The sequence below is a fragment of the Diadema antillarum genome, unplaced genomic scaffold, assembly GCF_040938485.1.
Source record: "Diadema antillarum isolate AM-2024a unplaced genomic scaffold, OU_Dant_1.0 seq00000321_RagTag, whole genome shotgun sequence".
NCBI classification, from domain to species: Eukaryota; Metazoa; Echinodermata; class Echinoidea; order Diadematoida; family Diadematidae; genus Diadema; species Diadema antillarum.
In genome coordinates this window covers 159,734-180,755 of record NW_027271340.1, presented here as the reverse complement: position 1 = coordinate 180,755, position 21,022 = coordinate 159,734, and the positions used below count along the sequence as shown (strand labels likewise).

Sequence of the window (21,022 nt, the reverse complement as noted above, 5' to 3'; positions counted from 1 at the left end):
TAATATCAGCTAATGAAAGTAATTGCTGTCATAGCCTACCCAGCGATACTACACTCTTATGCAAACTGGTCTGACACCCTCCTGACCTTTGTGCAAGGCATTTGATTCTTTCTGATTTCAAGTTTTTGCATACATTTTCTAATTCAGGTAACAAATGTGTAAGATGTGAGAAATTACCAGTATGAGTTTTACTAGCACTTGATTTTAATGTTTTTGACCAGTGTATTTAAGTTCTTCTGAAATCCGACTGAATTTCAGATATTCTCCTTATTTACACAGTAAGAATGACTTCCTGGAAATTGGTTCTCATTTTAACTTTTCACTTTTTAGATTCACACTTGTCCTCTCCAGGTGGCTTGTTTGACATGATAAAATCACTTAGTCTGACTCCATGTAATATGGTAGACATATATATCACTTTGAAGCATCATAGTTGTTAGTGTCCTGAGTTTGCCCAGACTTTTATTACTCGGTGTGCTGGCTTCGGCACTATTTCTAAAATTAGTTTTGGAATGAACATGGACCATATGTAATTTGATTTAGGAGAATCTAACTTTATTGAGCTTCTGTGACAGGTCTCATTTTATGTATGAGTAGTGTATCCTAGGATTGCCAATGAAATAAGAATTTCTGAGTTGACTTTAAGAAGTGATTTTGATATCATTTACACCTGTGATGAGCTGAGCTTAACCCACTGAGAACAAACTGATTTTACTATTTACATGCATTTTCCATAGACACCCTCCCGAGTATACTCAGAACTAGTCTTCAACAGGTTAAATGAAGCGGGCTAATGCTGACATTGGTCAATCTCAGAATTGTGTTATATAGGTGATGCTGATCAGTGTTTGCTATATATTTCCTGCCAAACCTCTGTAGATCAGCAAGCCAAGAAGGGAGTGGTCGTGACAGCCAGGGTTCATCCAGGAGAAACCAATGCCAGCTGGATGATGAAGGGTCTGCTGGATTTCATCACCAGTTCAGATCCTGTAGCCAAGGTGAGACAACATATACTCATTTCTTTGGTTTGTTTTTAGCTCACCTGAGCCAAAGGCTCAAGTGAGCTATTGCGATCGCCCTTCGTCCGGCGTCCGTCGTCCGTCGTCCGTCGTCCGTCGTCCGTCGTCCGTCGTCCGTCGTGCGTCGTGCGTAAACTTTTTACATTTTCATCTTCTTCTTGAAAACCCCAAGACCGATTTTCATCAAACTTGGCAGGTAGCATCCCTAGGGGGTTAGGAACTCAATTTGTTAAAATGGGCACCATGCCCCACCCAGGGGGCCCCAAGGGGGGCCCAAACCCCCCAAAATTAAGGAATCTGTAAAAATCTTCTTCTCTAGAACCAGAAGTGATAGAGCTATTAAGTTAATACTATGAGTTAGTACATTGATGACTGTAGTTTCAAGTTTGTTCATGGCAAAATTAGGGGTGCCCCCCTTGGGACCCAGGGGAGGGGGGTGGGGAGGGGTTCTAATGGGGCCTAAATTGTACATTTTCATCTTCTTCTTGAGAACCCCATTACCCATTTTCACCAAACTTGGCAGGTAGCATCCCTAGGGGGTTAGGAACTCAATTTGTGAAAATGGGCACCATGCCCCACCCAGGGGGCCCCCAGGGGGCCCAAACGCCCCAAACTTAAGGAATCTGTAAAAATCTTCTTCTCCAGAACCAGAAGTGATAGAGCTAAGTTAATACTATGAGTTTGTACATTGATAACTGTAGTTTCAAGTTTGTTCATGGCAGAATCAGGGGTGCCCCCCTTGGGACCCAGGGGAGGGGGGTGAGGAGGGGTCCTAATGGGGCCTAAATTGTACATTTTTATCTTCTTCTTGAGAACCCCATGACCCATTTTCACCAAACTTGGCAGGTAGCATCCCTAGGGAGTTAGGATTTTACTTTCTTAAAATGGGCACCATTCCCCACCCAGGGGGCCCCCAGGGGGGCCCCAAACCCCCAAAATGAAGGAATCTTTAAAAATCTTCTCTAGAATCAGAAGTTATAGAGGTAAGATAATACTATGAGTGAGTACATTAATGACTGTATTTTCAAGTTTGTTCATAGGAGATCAAGGGGTGCCCCTCTTGGGGGCAGGGGGGGGGGGGGGGGGGTTGGTTGGGAAGGTCCAAATGGGGACCTGAATTGTACATTTTCATCTTCTTCCTGAAAACCTCATGATGTATTTTCATCAAACTTGGCAGGTAGCATCCCTAGGGGGTCAGGATCTCAATTTATAAAAATGGGCACCATGCCCCACCCAGAGGGCCCCAGGGGGCCCCAATCCCCCCCCCCCCCCCCAAATTAAGGAATCTTAAAAAATTTGGGCCCTTATTGTACAGTTTCATCTTCTACTTGAGAATGCCTGGTCAAATTTTGGTAGAGCTGTGAATAATTTAGATTAGTGACTGCGTGAAAGGTGAACTTGCGATACTCAGGTGAGCGCTAGACCCGCGGGTCTCTTGTTTCTTCCCATTATCATCATCTTTTGTCTTTTCTTTTTTTTTCTTTTTTTCTTTTTTCTTTTTTTTTTGGGGGGGGGGGTATAAGCTCATTGAAATCAGTGACCACAAAGCAAGCCATAGAGCAAAGCAGCTACCAACTATATACATGTATGTGGTTTATGTACTTGACACTATAATTGGTAAGTAGTGTGTGCAGGCAAGGCACAGAAATTATGTGAAGAGTCTTTGTGTTCAAGTTACCTGACATAAAATGTACAAAACATTAGTGTAACCATAGGTCTGTTAGTTCTCATGTGATGATTGCATCATCATCATTGAAAAGGTATCGGTTGCAAGTCAACATCTTGCAGGTTATCTTATGCAGCGTATGATGTAAGAAAGGAATCTTACATTAAACAATTTTCTCTGTTTTTTTTTTACCATAATGGCATTCCTGATATTCATTTTGTATTTCTAATGTTTAGGTGCTAAAATGTAGGTAGAAGACTGAATTTGCAGAAGTCTCCTTTATACAGTGTATCCATGGGGACTTTTCTGATGAAAAGAAGACAGGCTTTAATAGTTTCAACTATATTTTGTATCAAAAGCATTGATGACTTCATGATTTTAATCAATGAGCTGTTGAAAGCGATCAATTTTAAGCAAGTATCTGCTCATAGATGAAGGTATAATCCAGCTTTGCATGAATTTGCATAAATGTCATTCATTCAACAAGTGTCTGTTCCAACTGTTTCTTGGTTTACAGGAGCTAAGAAAGTGCTATATTTTCAAGATCATCCCAATGCTGAATCCAGACGGTGTTATCGTTGGTAACTATCGTTGCTCTCTGGCTGGGCGTGACCTGAACCGGAACTATCGGCACCCAAAGAAGGAGTCCTTCCCCACTATCTGGAACACCAAGCAAATGCTAACAGAGTTCTCCCAAGAGTGTGGGGTGAGACACAGTCTTACTTTACCTCATTTCTTGACTCCACACACCAATAAGGCCTGAATTTCATGTCAATATTATGTGATTGAGGATGTAATGTTGTAAAAGACATACATTGTGTGGTGTCAAGATATTCTTGTCATATTCCAAGCAGGGTCATAGAAAAACAATCTGTTTGATTGTTTGATTGTATGACTATTTATCAGTTTGTACAGAGCTGCAGAGTCTCATTAATTCTGCATAATGAACACTGAATAAAACAACAACAACAACAGCAGCAGCAACAACAACAACAACCACACATCCACACCCGCAAAACTGAGCTAGAAGCAGATTTGTGCTAACTTGTGGCTGAGATTAACTCATGAAACACCAATAGACTGTCATATGAAATTATCTGTTGATATAATTATTCTGATAGTCATTTGAGTATTTGTGCCATGCCCACTCACTGGTGATAATAGTTAACCTGTTGAGGACTGTTTGATTTTGCTACAATACGCATTTCCAATAGACACATGCCCAAGTATACTCGGGACTTGTCCTCAATAGGTTAATGAGTGATACTGTAAAACATTATGTTTTAACGGCATGAAATTTTCCCGAATTGGAGCCGACGGCCTTTTTCACGGCATGAAATTTTCACTAAGTGCCTCTGTCATTCAGTGCATATAGTGTAGACAAGAGTCTTCGCGTGCATTGTAATATCGTTTTGTGTTTGTTTTTTTGACACAGGAAGTACTTGTGTACTGTGACATGCATGGCCACAGTCGCAAGCACAATGTCTTCATCTATGGATGTGACCCAGAGAGCCAGGAGGTAGATATGGCTGCCTTTCTCTGTCAAAGGTTGTTTCCATGGTTACTCTCTCAAAAGGTAGGTGCTATTCTATTTATGAGATTTTTACATAGCATTTTCCCCTGTTTATTGCTGATCTGAGAAAAAGCCTCAATTGAGTTTTTTATCAATTGCTTTATGTCCATCTTCAGATGTCCCACATTCATCTTCTGCAAATTGTTGACATTTTCATCCTCTTGGTTAAAACCCATGGTAAGATTGAGACTGAACTTTAAGAACATCTGCATTATGAGAAGTAAGGGGGAGAAATTACAGTCAAGCCATAAATGTTTGTAAGCAGGCAACCATGGGACCAATTACTGTAATCCTTATTGCACTTTGTTCACCAGTTGGCATGCACCCTGGTGTGCTTTCTGGGCTGATTGACACAGATGTCTGGAAACTAATTGTCAATGAATAGAGATTACCTAATCCCCCTAATCCTTATTGTGTCACCATGGCTTTCTTGTTGGACCAAGGAACATTGCTATGAGTGGAGTACATAACTTTACAATTAGGTCACAAATGGAGGAATTACTGAATGGTGGTGAAAAGCATGGCAAGTAAAGTTTAGTGCATGGGCAGTTAAAGGGTCCCTCTGAAGAACTAGACAATGAGGATAAAAGTACCTTGTCTCTGGCACACTGCTGCCCCAAACAGACTGAAACCAGGGACCTGGAAATTTATTGTCTGTGATGAAGTCCACTGAACCACAACAGCTCATTATGTATTGTTCTCTCTTCAGCTAGTTCAACTCTTCTCTATAATTCAGGAAGAGCCTTTTGTGATAACTTGAGAGGAATGAAAAATCATCATCATGGATGTCATTGTCAGTAACAGAACTTGTGAAATATGACCCTGTATCACAACACCCACCAAAAGTTGCCAGACATGGATTTTTAGTTAAGGGCAGATTCTTGAAGAGCAGATTAAAAATGATGTATAACTCAATTCAAATGGAATCTCCTGACCTATCTAAATAGGAAAGAAAGCACACACTCTGTAAGTGTGTCCTGAGGAAAGAGGCACTGAAGTACAGGGTCTATTCAAGTTGTGCTCTGTGCAATGAAAGGGACAAAAAGCAGGATGTAAAACTCCTTAGCAACAACAATGAGGGATTATCAGATTAAGCTGATATTGAGCATCCTCTATCAACACATTCTATCCATGACTCACAGCAACATTCAAAGCAGTAGCATACCAGGTAATCCTTTTTAAAGTTACTAGGGTTAAAAGTGAAGAGTGTGTATAGGGCTTTAATAGGAAATGAAAAGGGGCCTCTATTACAGTCATACCTAATGACACTATTCCTCAAAAAAAAATTATTCTAGAAAAAATGCTGAAAAACAATTTCTTATTTGTTTTGTGATCAAAACTGTTGAATAATGTAGAAGAACTGCTATTTCAGAAAACATGAAATACTCAAGATTAACTAGGTTGACCTATTTCACCTATTTTGAGTCCTCATGTAAAATCAGGATGTGTCACTTTTTGTTGGTTTTGTGATGCACGATCACAAATAAAACATTATTCAGAATTTTGATTTGTTGATAGGCTTAGATGTAAATCGAGATTTTATTCTGAAATGATGAGGTCAGTCATTATTGATTGACAGCTTCCTAATAAGCTGAATTCTAGACGTGATTTGATATCTTTTCATATCTCTTTGCAGGCACCAGACAAGTTTTCCTTCCGAGGCTGCAAGTTTCGTGTGAAGCGCTGCAAGGAGGCCACTGGGCGTGTTGTCATGTGGCGGCAGATGGGCATTAACAACAGCTTTACGTTAGAGGCAACATTCTGCGGCAGCAAGAACATCACAGTGTAAGCAGTCTCCCAACAATGACTAAAATTCAAGTCCACCCCATGTGCAGAGTAGCTTTAAAAGATGGATTAAAATGGGATAAACAGAGTATTAGAGTCAAAATCAGCCCTAATACACAATATTGTGGGATATTAAAGTTGCACACAAAACAGTGATATTACTAACAACAATTTATTCAACTAGTATGAGGTCTGTGCAAGGCATGGCAAAATTATAAGTAAAGTATGTAAAGGAAGTCATTCAAAGTAAAAGAAAGTACATCACTATGACAAGCAGGGTAGTACCCTGACATGATAAATGGATATCAAGTGTATCAGCTTCTACTACAAGAGAGGTAAGACTACTGTAGCCTTTGTTTGTATGGGGAAAGAAGATGTAGGAGGTAAATCATGAGTTGTATAATAGTTTGTGTACAAACCCATGGGAGGGTTGTGAGGTAATGACTTCATAGCTTCTTCTAGTTTGCTTGTGTGGTTGAAACCAATGCTGCATTCAGGTAAAATCAATCTTCAAAGCAGTTTATTTTGTGTCCATGAATATTTTGCTTTCAATAATAATTGATTGATCACTTATATACATTTTCCATTTTTCATTTGTTATTTCCGTATGCAATCAATGTAAGTTTGATATTATCATTTTTTGAGGCGCTATAATACCAGTTTACTTGTTATAATTACATATTGGATCCATTCTTAGTGAAATTTATACCATGTTATTTGTATGATTTTAGTATTCCTTTTAAGGTAAACTTGAATATGGTGTGGAGAAGCAGATTGCATGATTGACTTTAAACTCAATCCAGATATCATGCCTCCATCAATCCCATTTAGTTTCTTAAATTTAGTTTGCCTCTGTCATAGAGTTAGTTGAAATTCTACATTAATCCATCTGTCAGGTCAGAGGATACAGAAGCATTCTTGAAATGTCCTTCTTTCAGCTCATAAATTATTTTAGATATGAAGTCTTCATGAGGTTGTGAAGATGTTGACCATTGCGATGAATACTATGACGATAGGGGAACAAATTAATCACTTGTCTCGTGAAGAAAATCGTATTGAGGTGTACGACGTTTCGCTCGCTACTGCTGAGCTTCGTCAGGTACAATAAGACACGGTGGTGCGTGCACGCAGGTTATAGCGTGTATGCGGATGTGGTAGTGGGCACACCACTACTGGGGCCGGGTCGGGCAGTGCGCCATCCTGTGTCCGCTGTTTGCTGTGTTCATGCGGACCTAGTTGGCAGCACGCCGCCTCCTGCAGCGGGGCGGGCAGTGCGCCATCCTGTGACCGCTGTTCACAGCGTTCATGCGGACCTAGTTGGCAGCACGCCGTCCCCCGGGATGGGCCGGGTAGTGCGCCATCCTGCGTCCATTGGTTGCCGTCGCGATTCGGCGGTTTCGATTTGTGCGCTGTGTGTTGGTGAGTGCAAATGCAACGCATCCATGACTCAGGTAACTCAGTGCCGACATCTCTGTTTAGGTTGTCCTTACTGAGTCGTATATGGATGGCTTCCTTCACTCTACGAGTGTACCAGTGTCGCGCTGTGTCCATGCATTTCACGCCTGCCCAGTCCGGTTGGTGCTGGGCATTCCATGCATGTTCCGCTACTGCAGATGCCTCTGTTTTGTAGTTTGTGACGTCTCAGCGGTGTTCAGCTAACCTTTCCCCTGCAGGTCTGCTGGTCTCTCCGATGTAGCTCATCCCACAGTCTCTGCAGGGTATTCGGTAGACTACTCCATCTTTCCTGAGGGGGGGGGGGGGGGGGGGGTACCGGGTCTTTGGCCCGAACCAGAAGATTCCTAATAGTGGCGTCGGCTTTGTAGACGACATGAATGTTGTGTTTCGCCAGCCAGCGTCTGAGAACGGGAGCGATTGACTCCACGTAAGGGAGGACAATCGTGGACTTGTACTCCTCCTTGTTCTGCTCACGTGGACTTTTTGCCACTCGTGCCTTGTCGATGAAACATCTAGGATAGCCATTGGCCAACAATGCTGACCGTAAATGACGTTTCTCAGTTGAGGTGCCAGAGGGCTGAATGATGATCTTGTTGGCTTGATCGTAGAGGCATCTGACTACTCCTCGTTTGGCGGAAATAGGGTGGTGTGAGTTGAAGGCCAGATATTGGTCTGTGTGGGTAGGCTTTCTGTATATGGTGGTGCTCAGCTTCTCCCCTGCGCCCCTGTGGACTAGGGTATCCAGGAAAGCGAGGCTCCCTTTCATTTCATGCTCTGAGGTGAACTTGATAGAAGGCTCCCTCCTTTTCATGAATTGGAGCAGTTCATCAGCGTGTTCCCTGTCGGCGACGATGAAAGTATCATTGACGTACCGCTTCCAGATCCTTGGTGCGGTCTCGGTGGGACACCTATCCAGCGCTTGCTCCTCGAAGGCCTCCATATACATGTTGGCAACTACGGCGGACACAGGACTGCCCATGGCAGTGCCCTCTAACTGTTCAAAGTATCTGTCGTAGTAGAGAAAGTAGGTGGATCTCAGAACGAAGTTGAGAAGCTCCGTGACCTCATCCGGACTGAGGCTGGTTCTAGTTGACAAATCTTTGTCTGCCAAGAGCCATGTGTGTGCGACACTGCAAGTACCTTCAATAGCAACGTCAAATGAAAGCATCAACTCATCAGAGCATATTGTTTGTGTGCTGATGATTTTGCGAAGTCGATGGAATTGTGCACGGTGTGGTGCGTTCATCCCATGAGCGGGGAAAGGATTTGAGCAAGGAATTGGACAGATCATATGCAAATGATCCTATGCATGACACAATAGGGCGGAGCGGGATAGACTGCTTATGGATCTTGGGGAGGCCGTAGATTCTTGGTGGCTGCTTGTGTTTGGGACGCAACCTGTGATAAGTGTTGTCGTCCAAGCTCCCTTTCTTTCGTAGTTGAGTTTTTGGGAGAGGGAGTCGGTGGGGTTCCTCTTGATCTCCCGGTATGAATCCGTGGAGAGGAGGTCCGCCATTTTCCCTTTGTAGTCGCTAGTGTTCATTATCACAGAGGCTCAGCCTTTGTCGGCAGGCAGCACTATGATATCTCGGTCCTTCTTGAGTGCTTCCAGGGCTCTGTGCATCTCCCCGGTGATGTTGGGTTTCGGAGGTTTGGCCTGTTGTAGGACGGTGCTTATGAGGTTACGTGACCAATGGGACATTACCCAATTTTGTTTCAAGACTCCCTTCACACAGAAAACAAAGGACACCTTCTTTCACAAATCAGAGTTATATTGAGAAATGAAAAGATGTGGAGTGAGATATATTGAAATAGAACTTCATGTTTTTCATGTGAAGCCAAGTTCAGACTGCATGTATGGACGTAGTTGTGCTTGACTGGCATGCTTTTATTCTCTTGACACCAGTGAGGCACCAAGGCACTTCAATCTACAAGACTTCCAAGACTTGGGACGACATTTCTGTGAGGCTCTCCTCGTCTACCACCAAGCTCAGGAAAATTCAAGGTGAGTGGTATTGTTTAGTGCTCGTAAGGGTGTCTATTTTTATTACTATTACTTTTACTGTTACTGTTGCTGTTTGTGTTGTCATGGTAAGAATGAGTGTACAAGTGTTTATGTGCAGTGTTAAAGGGACCGTATAGTTTTGGTTGAGACCTAATTTCAGGTTTCTAACATTTCTGGTGAGATAATGCAAAACCTCTTAATATATAAAATATGAAAGAGCATGTAATTCCATGAGAAATTCAACGTTTATTTGATGAAAATTGGTTTTGAAATGGCCGAGATATCCCAAACAGAGCAATTCTAATAAAGTGTGGGACCCACCTTTTACTGCAATCACTTTGTTTTACTTTGTTTTTTGTCGAGCCCACCGGAGGTGAGGGGAGACCAAGGGATCGCCTGCGGCGTCCGTCCGTCCGTCGTCTGTCCGTAACGCTATAAAAACTTGAATAACTCTGTACTCTGGGCTTCAATTTGAATCAAACTTGGAGGGAAGAGTGGTCATACAAAGTTTCACCTTTTACCAAGTATGAAGGTCACCTCAAGGTTAAAGGTCACACGCAGGGGTCAATGAACTTTTAGGGCCCAATGTCAAGTTTTTAGGGCGCATTTCGATTATGGGCCATAACTTTTGATCCATAAGTGTATTTGTGACCAAACTTGGATGGTAGATGTACCTTGGGGAGTTGATGGTCACCACAAGGTCAAAGGTCACAGACGGGGGTCAATTAACTTTTTAGGGCCCAATGTTAAGTTTTTAGGGCGCGTTTTGATTATGGGTCATAACTTTTGATCCGTAAGTCTATTCGTGACCGAACTTTGATGGTAGATGTACCTTGGGGAGTTGATGGTCACCACAAGGTCAAAGGTCACAGGCAGGGCTCAATGAACTTTTAGGGCCCAATGTACTGTGCATTTAATTATGACTCCAAACTTTTAATCCATAGGTCCATTTGTGAACAAAATAAAAAAAGGTGTTGTACGTTTGTGGGCGAGACACATTACGGCAACTTGCCTTGTGGGATGTTTCAGTCATTCCAAACCCGATTTTCATCAAATAAACTTTGAATTCCTCTTAAAATGGTATGCTCTGTACTATTTCATAAGTGTTTTCTTGGTATCTCACAAAAAGTTAAAAGCCCAATTCTCATCTCCACCAATACTGTACCATCCCTTTAAGTGTAGATGTACAGTTGATAGTGAGTTTAAAAATGGTGCCAGCAAATGAAGAAAATCATTAGTATCAGCGTTTGTCAAACAAGCATTGATGCTACAATGGTAGTTGTCAGTGAAATATTTTTCAAAATAAGCTGATTTTATATTTATGGTATATAAGTGGTTTTTGTTGTTGTCTTTTAAGAGGTGCTTGTTCAGTCATGTTCAGTTTGTCTTCAGTGGTAATGTAATTAATATATTTCATATTAATTTGTATACAGCCTGTTAAAAAAGCGAATTTCTGCTCAGAACTGTTGTTGCTTCCTTCTTTCAGCCTTCACTCTGAGTTGATCCTTGAGCTGACTAAGGAGATAACTCATCACATTCTTCGCAGCAGAGGTCTTCTCCCTCCTGACATGCCTCTCCCAGACTTGACAACCCAGGGACTTGGTAGGTCCAGGGTACCAGTACTGCAGAAATCCCAAATGTCCAGAGGACATAGGCATTAACAAGATGTTATTAAAATGACAAAAATATGCACATATTTCATTTGAATACCAGACAAAAAAAAAATGAATTTTGCAGTTTCTTTTGTGGAACTATTGTGGATTTGTTAGTTCTGGCAGAAGAGGACTACAAACTCAAAGAACTTCTTAGAATTTCACAGTTTCAAAGATGTCCAGCAGTTTGCTGATTCAATCACAATGTGTAAGGCAAGTGTGGTTTTGAACACTAAGACAATATTTGCTTTAATGTGTTTTTTCAAATGAGTATACTTATTCCCAGAGATTGATGAAATTGAAGGTACAAATTTGTACCACAGAAGTACCACAGGAGTACCACAGGGATACCACAGAAGTATCACATGCTTTACATCATGTACATGATAAAATAGATTCAACTTTGTACCAACAGATGACAAGCTTGCAGCCCCAACCATCAGCAGGCATAGTGACAAGGAGTGGGCGGGACTTGACAAGAGGACCAGGTCCAAGCTGGCAGCGTTAAAGATGATTGACACCCTGAGCTCAGAGACCATCCAGGGTTGTGTTGACCTGCTAGCTGACCTCCATGTGCAGAAGGAATTTGCAGAGTCAGAGTAAGAGATGGTCATCATACATAGTGCAGATCAGATTGATGGTAGTGCAGTAGCATCACGTGACAGCACTTGATTTATTTGATGCTAGTTTTAATAATGATAATAGTAGACATTTTTAGAGCGCCTTTTCCACTGGATACAAAGCGCTATGAGATGTCATCCCTGGTCTCCACATGAAATAAGATATATACAAATTACCAGGCAGTGACAGTACAAGTCCAGTTTTGACAATCATGTCAGCCTATATTACCAGGATGAAATTGTAGATAGTGCAAATATCTTTGGTTGTAATACTTGAAACATGTGCTGCTTGAAACATTCTACATCATGACTAGGTATGTGGCACAATGATAATGACACCAATCGTTATAGTCCTGTATGCTCTGTAGTGATAAAATGCAAGATAACTGTGATGATGCTGACTGCTTGATTGAGATTTCACTTAATAGCTGAAGTCAAAACACTGATAACAGTTGCTGGCCAGAAGTCTTGCCATGCAGAAGTAGATTTCAATTGTGTGAATTGAGTTTTCGTATTTAGCTTATGACAGTGCAACTGTGAAGCTATAGAACCATTTTTTTTTTTTTTTGTGATGGAGGATTCAATCAATGGCTACATCCTGACTCAGTATTGTGATCACATGTGAGGGATTTAGAAAAGAATTAGTGTGATTTTGGGTCAGGATGACAAAAGTAAAGTTGAATGTAACTACATCTACCAAATAACTGCACAACATTTATGATGATGATCCATTATAGACATATATGTAAAAGAAAGCAAAAAGGAGAAGAAAATAATGCATGCAGTTTTGTGTCAGATGGAAAGAATGTTCTAACTCTGCCCTACTGACTGATTTGTGTGATACATAGGACAAGTGACAGTGACAGTGCATCAGAGTCTGAAGTAGCCAAAGATGTCAGTGCTGATGATGACAAGAATCGCAAGAAGAAGAAGAAGAAGAAACCCAGAGGCCGTTTAAAAAGTGATCAGGTGAGTGCTGGATGAAGGGATTGACAATGAATTAACCTCCGTGGTAAATATGTAAGTTTATTGAATGTCCGGATTACTTCCGCAAGGTATAACATGCACCAACCAGAGGTGTTAGTATTAATATCTCTGTACAACTGCTGATATACACTTTCATACACACTGCACTAATGTCATTGTAGATATTTCAACAGTGATTATTTCATCACATCCATTGTCATGCTGTGATCTAATTTTCCAGGGCCCTGTTGCACAAAATTTTCCTTGCAATCAAACTTTTTAAGTAATATCAAACAGAAATATCAAACATAAATTCCATTTCTTTAAAGGTGTTTTGATCAAGTATAAAATCCAGGATAGTCGTGGACAAGCCCAATCCAATAGTTATTTTAACGTGATCGCTCACTCGCGCTAGCACTTCCATGAGGGCAGCGCAGATATCTAGACCAATTTGCTGGTCGTGCTAGCCTTCCGGAAACTTTAGATATATGCTGCAAGAGATTCTTCTACTGTCACTGGACAGTTTATGAATATTGAGTGCAAAGTAAGATTACAATTTTGATGCTTTTTGTATTCACCTGTGACCTTCATCACCCTTTTTTGTGAGAATCCATGTTTCTTAAAGATCTGTACATCAGTGCTAACATCTAGTGGGTGAAATCTGTCTCTGAAGACTCATCCACATTCCAAATTCTTGTTGGAAGCTCCAGACCAGCCAGGTTGGAAAACAAATACTGTAGTCACAATGTCATTCTGATTGATGTCTTATCAAGGGGTCAAATTATACTTGATTTAGGATACTTACATTTGATCTTTATGTTTGAAATCAAGTGTAACTTTTTGATGCAATGGATTTTAAATCAAATGTAAAGTTATGTTTGATTTCTTTGATTTTGCTTTGATTGTGGAAATTTTATGCAATGGGGCCCAGGAATTATTCTAGGTATGTCTGTAATATTTAGACCCTGAATGTGTGTTGTTACTTTACTACTCAACTAGGCTCAACGGGATGCTGAGAATGAAGAGAGAGCCAAGAAGAAGGTACGACAGCCTTTTGTTTTGGGTGTGAAGTGGTCAGATGGGTTTCTTTCCCTTACACTCCAATTCCGCTCTTGAATTGATAATGGCTCCTTGTATATGGCAGTGCTTTATTCTCTTCAAATTGAGATTGTCAGTTTCAGTGTTTGTTTGAGGAAGCAACATCAATTTCTGTTCTCTTTCATATTACAAGTGATTTATTTTACCCTTCATGTTTTGAATTGCATTCTTTCCTCAGTATTGGAAAACTTTTTCTACAAGCTTGTTTTTGAAGTATTTTGGTTGTTATCTTTGTGTAGTTTTACACTTCAATCTGCTGGAAAGCTGTATGTCACGCTCCTTCGCAGCACGGCTTGAGTTTCAGCATAGACTATGTTTCCGCAGTTTAGTGCTTTAGGTTGTCAACTTACCATTGGTCACCTTTCGTGCCATTCAATAGTAATTGTGTGTATATAAAACCATGTTGCATTGTATAGTACCAATATATATTTCATATCACTTTAAGTGTATGAAGTAAGCACTCAAAAAAGAATACACAGGGTAATGTTAATTATCAGTACATTTTACTGGAAATGAAATAATAGTTAACTAATAGTTTACCTTAGCAGACACTTAGCAGATACAAACACTTTGTATTACCTTGTACACACAAGGTTGCTGGTTAACATGCCATAAACTCACTATTTCACTTTCAAAGCAAGAAGAGCATTATCTCCACATAATATGCTTCTTTTGTTCCCAACTGACACAAGTAGAAATGATTACTTGCATTAATCTTATTACTGGCAGTAATTATTTTTCTCCAAGGACTGGTATGGAGAGTTGTAGAATTGCTTGAAATATACAATATGACAAGTAATCTTTATCAAACTATTTGAAACATATGCAGAAAGTAGGTAATATTTACCATATAAGGAAAGTGGTGCGTAGAAAAATATACACTCTCTATGTTGTTGGTATTTACATTGTATAATTTGTATTAAGTCTTGGTGGTTTTGTAAGAGGACCCATTACTCTCAGTTGAGACTGTACTAGATTAATTCAAAGATCTCTACCAGAAGTCTCCTTCATTCAGCAAATGATGGAGACTGCTCACCAGAATTTTCAACATGGATACCGGCTTATTAACCATTCACAGTTAACCCAGGGAAATGATGATACACTAACGATTACTCATTAAATTTGTGATATGGAAATAAGAGAGCAGGTCATATTTTTTTTTTTTTTATTGGGGGGGGGGGGGGGGGTTTATAACTTTCTTAGGAAACTTACACCTAAGTGGGTATGAAAATCTTGATATACCGTATTGGAAAGTTGTTTTCTGTGGTGCAAGTGGACACGTGTTGTTACAAGTGAAGACCACAGCACCAATAAATACAAGGACAAAGTTGTGTAAGTCCATGGCAAGAAGTGGTAATTGAAAGATTATTCATATTTATGAACAAACCACACACACACATACTCACACACACTGTAAAAATCACTTTCAAAAAATGTGCAGCAAGGTGATTTGAGAATATAGAATCCATAGTATTCCTTCATTTACTGATGATCTTACTTAAATGCTGTGAGGCTAAGCGAAAATGAGATGGTTTTGTCTCACTGGTTCACAATTACTGCTTGCGGGGCAGCGAGGTGTCCAAAGCCTCGACCGGACACCAGCTACAAAACGGAAGACTGTGCTGAAACTGGTGCCTGTGGAAGAGGTGAAATGTGAAAAGATTAGAGAGGATGTGAGAAGTGGAGAGGAGTGGGTCTCAGAGTCACTAGCTCACCATCCTCAGGGCTGGGGCAGCCCACAGGTGTGTGTTCTACACAGCTCCTCCTACTGCAGTTACTGAAGAGGGTGCACTAAGTTTCAAGGCACCACATTATAACAGTCAAGATCAGTGTTCTACTAGATTTGCTTCCAAAATGTGCATGTAAATGAGCGGCCTGCCTCTTTTATCATATTGAGCAAGCCAAGATTTTCCCCATCAAAAGATACAACAGACATATCTGACAAATTAGAGCTAGACTTGGACTGCTCACCACAATAGAAAAACAAACAAATAAACTTTATAGCAAGAGAAGAGAAAGTCTATTCCAGCAGAAGTCTGTTTTAAGCTTTTACCGAAGTTCATTACATGCATCCAAAAAAATCACTATAATTCACGTATGTGATTCTTTCCTTGAATGATGAGGACTAGACAGACCCTGATTTCATTTATACCTGTCAAAATCTGCAGCAATTGAGGTCTAGGAATCAGTGAACAGTTACAAACTCTGATCGGGGCTCTTCTCCCAACAAGCTGTTTGTGATTTGGGTTTTGTTTGTTTCTTTGTTTTGTACAGCTTGTTAGGTATGTAGCAGTCTGCATCTAGTAGAACACTAATCTTCAGTAGTGATGGTCCATGAGCTAAATAGATGCTGAAAACTCCTACCTGTGTTTGTTTCCTGGTATCTCTCTGTGACACTTGGTGCTGGTGTTTGTTTCCTTCTAATGTTGGGCTTGCTATCAGGCTTCACTTGGCTTTCCTGAGTCTTGGACTATACTTGTCTTCTGTATGCTATGAAGAACATTAAACTTTCAAGTTACCTTTCTGCCTACTCTTCTTTCTTTCTTTCCTTCTTTTTTTTTTTTCTCTCTCTCTCTCTAGAGACTATACTTACTCTGGCTGTTTTGGTAAACTAGAAACCGGGAAGAGGTTGCTGTACTACTTTTTCATCTTCTATTTAATGTTATTTTTTCTTTTGAAAATTTCAATAGACTTGGATTGTGTAATTATAACAAAGCAATCAAACTTTTTTTTTTGTTGAAGAAGTTCTTGTAAAGCGTAGTATTACTTTGTATTGTGAATATTCTGTGTTCACCTAAATAAAGAAGTATTACTGACTTGAAAGTATAAATCTTTGCAAAGATGATATTGATCAGTGGTCAGTGAAAATTTGGGTAAAATCAAATGAGAAAAAGGGTATGCCCTCTTGAATGTTGTAAATTACCTATCACATTGATCTACAGGCATTGCGAGTATCTATCCTGAGTCACATTACCTTGTCCATCATTAAATATTCATAAATTTCTGATGAAAATGCATGGAAGAATTTTCTTTGTGCATAGGTTGTGTGAGAGTTATATGCTTTTAAAATGCAGGGTACAGCTTTAGCAGAATGGGAAAATATTTGATATGATACAGTCTAGACATTTGTTACAGATATATTTCATGAAACTTTTCCTGATATTGATTTCTTTGCATCAAAGCACATAAATTTTTATCATTTTGTGTTGCCAATTTCCTCAACATTTATGGTATCTTTTCAGTTTATTTGTGTAGCTTTGTTAAACTTGTGTAAAACATTTAAGCAAGAGATTTGTTCTCTTGCTTAATTCAAATTTTCTTTAGATTTTGTCAACAGAATATACAAAGGACATGCATTTGAATGATACAAAACACAGTTATCTTTATGTTCATTTGTATCTGTCAAATATAAAAGGGCACACACACTGATATTCTGGGGAATATGGAGTTTCCCACTCAAAAGACTGTGCATGTAGTGTGTGGGTTCCTTGGAAAGAAAAAAAACAAAAAAAAAAACCTACTAAGATTGCAGAAGAGAAAGGAAGGAAAAAGAAAACAAAATAGAAATAAAAAGGAAGGTGTAAAATGAAGAAGGAAGAAAAGAAAGAAGAAAATAAGTGAGCATTTCATGTCATGAAACAAAATTCTAGTAAATCACTGGTCAAATGAGATGAAATTTTACTGATGAATTACATAACATCTAGATCATCAATGAGATATGATAACAGCAATATTTCAAAGAAAGGATAAAGTAATATACAATAGTTTACTATGTTCTCCTTTCCTTTGAGTGCCTCACTGTAACTGTTTAATGCATAACTGAGAGAAATACTAAAGAGTGATTGTCAATGTCGTTAGTCCTTTTTTAACTTTCGTGATTATTGTGAAGGAGAGAAATAAGGTGAATTGTGTACTGATTGTTTGTATTTGATAACCAAACAAACCTCGATTGACGGCTGACGAACAATAGAAATATTATCTAACATGGTTTATGATTTGCGATAATATCTAATAGAATTTTTTGATTGTATACATTCATGTGAGAAAAGGTAAGGTCAAATATGTTAGCATAGCATGAATTTGTTCAACTATAGATCAAGTTGTTCATAAAAACTTTATCAGGAATATCAGAAGAAATTGCCCCAATTCATATGCAGTTGATGATTATGCAGTATACCATTGTAGATGAATTTTGATGCTCAGCCAAAAGATAATGAAAAGAGTAAAACTTTCCAAAGACCATATATTACAAAATAAATAATACAGATATGAATGTCAATATACTGTATATTTTTGTTTCCTTAAGAAAAAAAACTTTTATCTTTGTCACAAAATTGTAAGGAAAAATTTGGTCTTGAAATAATACTTTTCTTTTAAATGTCACCTACTTTTAAGAACATATTATTTTGCCTTCGTAGCATATTTGTATTAAAAGTGACCATTAAGATTCCACAATGTTGTAGAATTGTTTTCCTAGAAATGTAGGGAAGTCCAAAAGCATTACTACAGTTTGATAGCAAGAATTCATATTTATAGATATGGGCTATAAGCTGCTCACAATAGTTTGTGATGCATGCTCCAACAAAATTCATGAATTTGTAAAGATTCAAGCCAAAGAGTATCATCCCCTGGATATGAACAGAAAGTTTGCAATTTGCTTATACAAAGTATCAACTGTCAGGAATTCAGTTTCAAAAGCTCTGGCTTTGTTTTTTTGTTTGTTTTTTCTTTTTTAAAACTCATATTACACATTGTCCTCTTCACATAACTGACCAAAATGAGTAGATTTTCATAATATTCAAATGTCTTGCAGGGGCTCTAGAGTTGCACAAAATGTTAGAAGGTTTATCTTTCTCATTCGATGTAAAGCAAAATATGTCATTGTATCTTTTCACTCTGTCTATTCTTAGGGTTTGTAGCTAGACATCCTATCATCTTATTCAAAGCTGATATCATTTCTATTCTAGCTCCACACAGCAATAGTACAGGGTCCTTTTGTTTCTTCACTCTCTGAAATGGCTTTTAGTCACTTTAGAAATCGCAAACATCTGTCACAGACTTTTTATGCTGTACAAATCAGACTGAATTCTTGGTATAATGAGGTTGCATGCAATTGCCAAGATTTCTGAGATCTGGGGGGTGTTTCATCAGTTTAGACAGCGCAGCTGACAAGTCGTCAGTCTCTGACAATTTCAGCAAAATCCTTGGTTTTGATTGGCTGAGATGCTCTGGTCACTGACTGTTACTATGGTTATTGTCAGAGACTGACAACTTGTCAGTGCTGACAACTTTCATAAAACGGTACCCAGCATTATACAACCAAATAATTCAAAAGTTTTACTGTTTCCTGGCAGATTCATACATTCAACTTCAAGTCACTTTCCATCCTGTATATATTATATTCATTGTAGTTTATACTACATTGGTAGTAAGTTTGAAACATTTTCAATACAGTATGTGTCTTTAAAAAGCGGATGGGTCCATCCAGGAATGTTCAGTGTGTACTGAAAACTGTCAATAGAATTTCATTTTACATCAATTACAATGAAAAAAAAAATGATGCAGTGAATGCAGTGGTTTTCAAACTCTTCTTTTTCATTTGCTTTCATTCTAGTTCAGATTTTCATTTTGATTAAATGTTTTTCATTCATGTTGCAAACATTTGGAAAACAAACATTTAGCAGCAAAAGCCGAAAGTGACAAAACGACGATTGTGGCAAAACCCTACCTACGTTCACACGTGGGTTTCTGACACAATTGAAGAAAATGCTGAACAAAGTGAGAGGGTAATGCAAGAGGAGCTGGACTCTCCAAGATCAGCACAAACCAAGGTTTGCAGCCCTCAAGTCTATCTCTGTGTTGCTTGGAGAGGGATAAGCTACCATAACATGAACAAAAAGGAAAAAAAAAGCACATTGTTATGGAAAGCCAAGTCTTGCAGTGTTGAACAGTGTATTTTTTGCTTGGTTTTTGTGTGTTTTCAAGGACAGTGATTACCTACATGCTATGCAAAAAGTGGAGTCAATGCTTCAAAATGTGCCATCTGTCCATCTGCATTGCTTTGCTTGCATGTGTGCTTCTACACACCATCTTATTTGTTTCCTCTCCACAGGGAAATGTTCACTTATCTTGCTTCTGCTTGTGTGTTTGTTGGCAACTGTCTTGGTATATTTTGGGAATGGCAATATCATACTTATGCAGCTTATTGCCTTTTCCCCACAGGTGTTATGCATTTTCTCATGCACACACAGATGCATTATTTTCTAGTGCGGCAGTGATAATGCTTCCATTTTGTTATCACATGATCCATGATTTGTTGTGCTTTTTATGATTTATTTGCAAAATTCTATCAATGTTTTGCAATATCCTCACTGCTTTTTCTACTAACACTTGATTATTGTCTGATTTCAATTATTCCAGCCATTTTTCCTGTTATTCTGTTTATTTCTCTTTTTTCAAGTTTGGGATTCTACATTAAAGACTTTTTATTTATTTATTTTTTTTTTTGGGGGGGGGGGTGTTACAATCTTGTGTTGTAAGTGCTTCTGAGCTTAGATGGATATTGATATAAGGATTTACTGTTTGATTGCAAACAAAGAACTTCAATTTTCCTTGATATTAGTGAAGACTTACTCATAATGTCTTCATCTCCTAGTAGCCTGACTTCAAATAAAAGTCGACACTTCCATGATTTTCTTTGAAGTACCAACAGATATCGGCTTTGATACGACATACATGATTTAGATTGAACACTGTGTCTTTATTACAATCTATTCTGTTGTTGTTACAGGTGATCATTTAAAAGAACTAAAGAAAGCAATGGTCAATACATAAAATTTTGTCACATTTTCTGTGTTCCTGTATTTGGGTCTCTAAAGTTCAGGATAATTTGGCTCATTGTTTTTCCACATCCTGTGTATGGTGTGTTGCTAGACCTTACAGGGATCTGAAGGCAGCCTAGACCACATCTACAGTATACTTAATAATCTGTTAAGCAACCTAGATTACATGATCCTTACATTCTAATGGCAGTCCCATGAACATGTTGATTTGTCTCACGATAATAATAATGACGATGATAATATTCAATGAAAATTTTTTTATAAAGCATATATCACAATGCCAGAATCACATGAATCTATCCTCTGCTTCTAATCTGATCAGCGTGCACAAGAAGTAGTAA

At 39.0% G+C, this 21,022-nt stretch overlaps 1 protein-coding gene across 1 annotated transcript in view; it reads left to right on the top strand.

The window, feature by feature from the left end:
* The first annotated feature begins 154 nt into the window (after nucleotides 1-154).
* Nucleotides 155-21,022, top strand: part of LOC139730570 (uncharacterized) — a 36,223-nt gene continuing 15,355 nt past the window's right edge. The window contains exons 1-10 of the mRNA XM_071641421.1: nucleotides 155-158; nucleotides 880-998; nucleotides 3,203-3,391; nucleotides 4,121-4,261; nucleotides 5,895-6,043; nucleotides 9,405-9,503; nucleotides 10,990-11,105; nucleotides 11,571-11,754; nucleotides 12,624-12,744; nucleotides 13,741-13,782. Coding sequence (XP_071497522.1) covers nucleotides 155-158; nucleotides 880-998; nucleotides 3,203-3,391; nucleotides 4,121-4,261; nucleotides 5,895-6,043; nucleotides 9,405-9,503; nucleotides 10,990-11,105; nucleotides 11,571-11,754; nucleotides 12,624-12,744; nucleotides 13,741-13,782 — 1,164 coding nt within the window. The remainder of the gene's footprint in view (nucleotides 159-879; nucleotides 999-3,202; nucleotides 3,392-4,120; nucleotides 4,262-5,894; nucleotides 6,044-9,404; nucleotides 9,504-10,989; nucleotides 11,106-11,570; nucleotides 11,755-12,623; nucleotides 12,745-13,740; nucleotides 13,783-21,022) is intronic.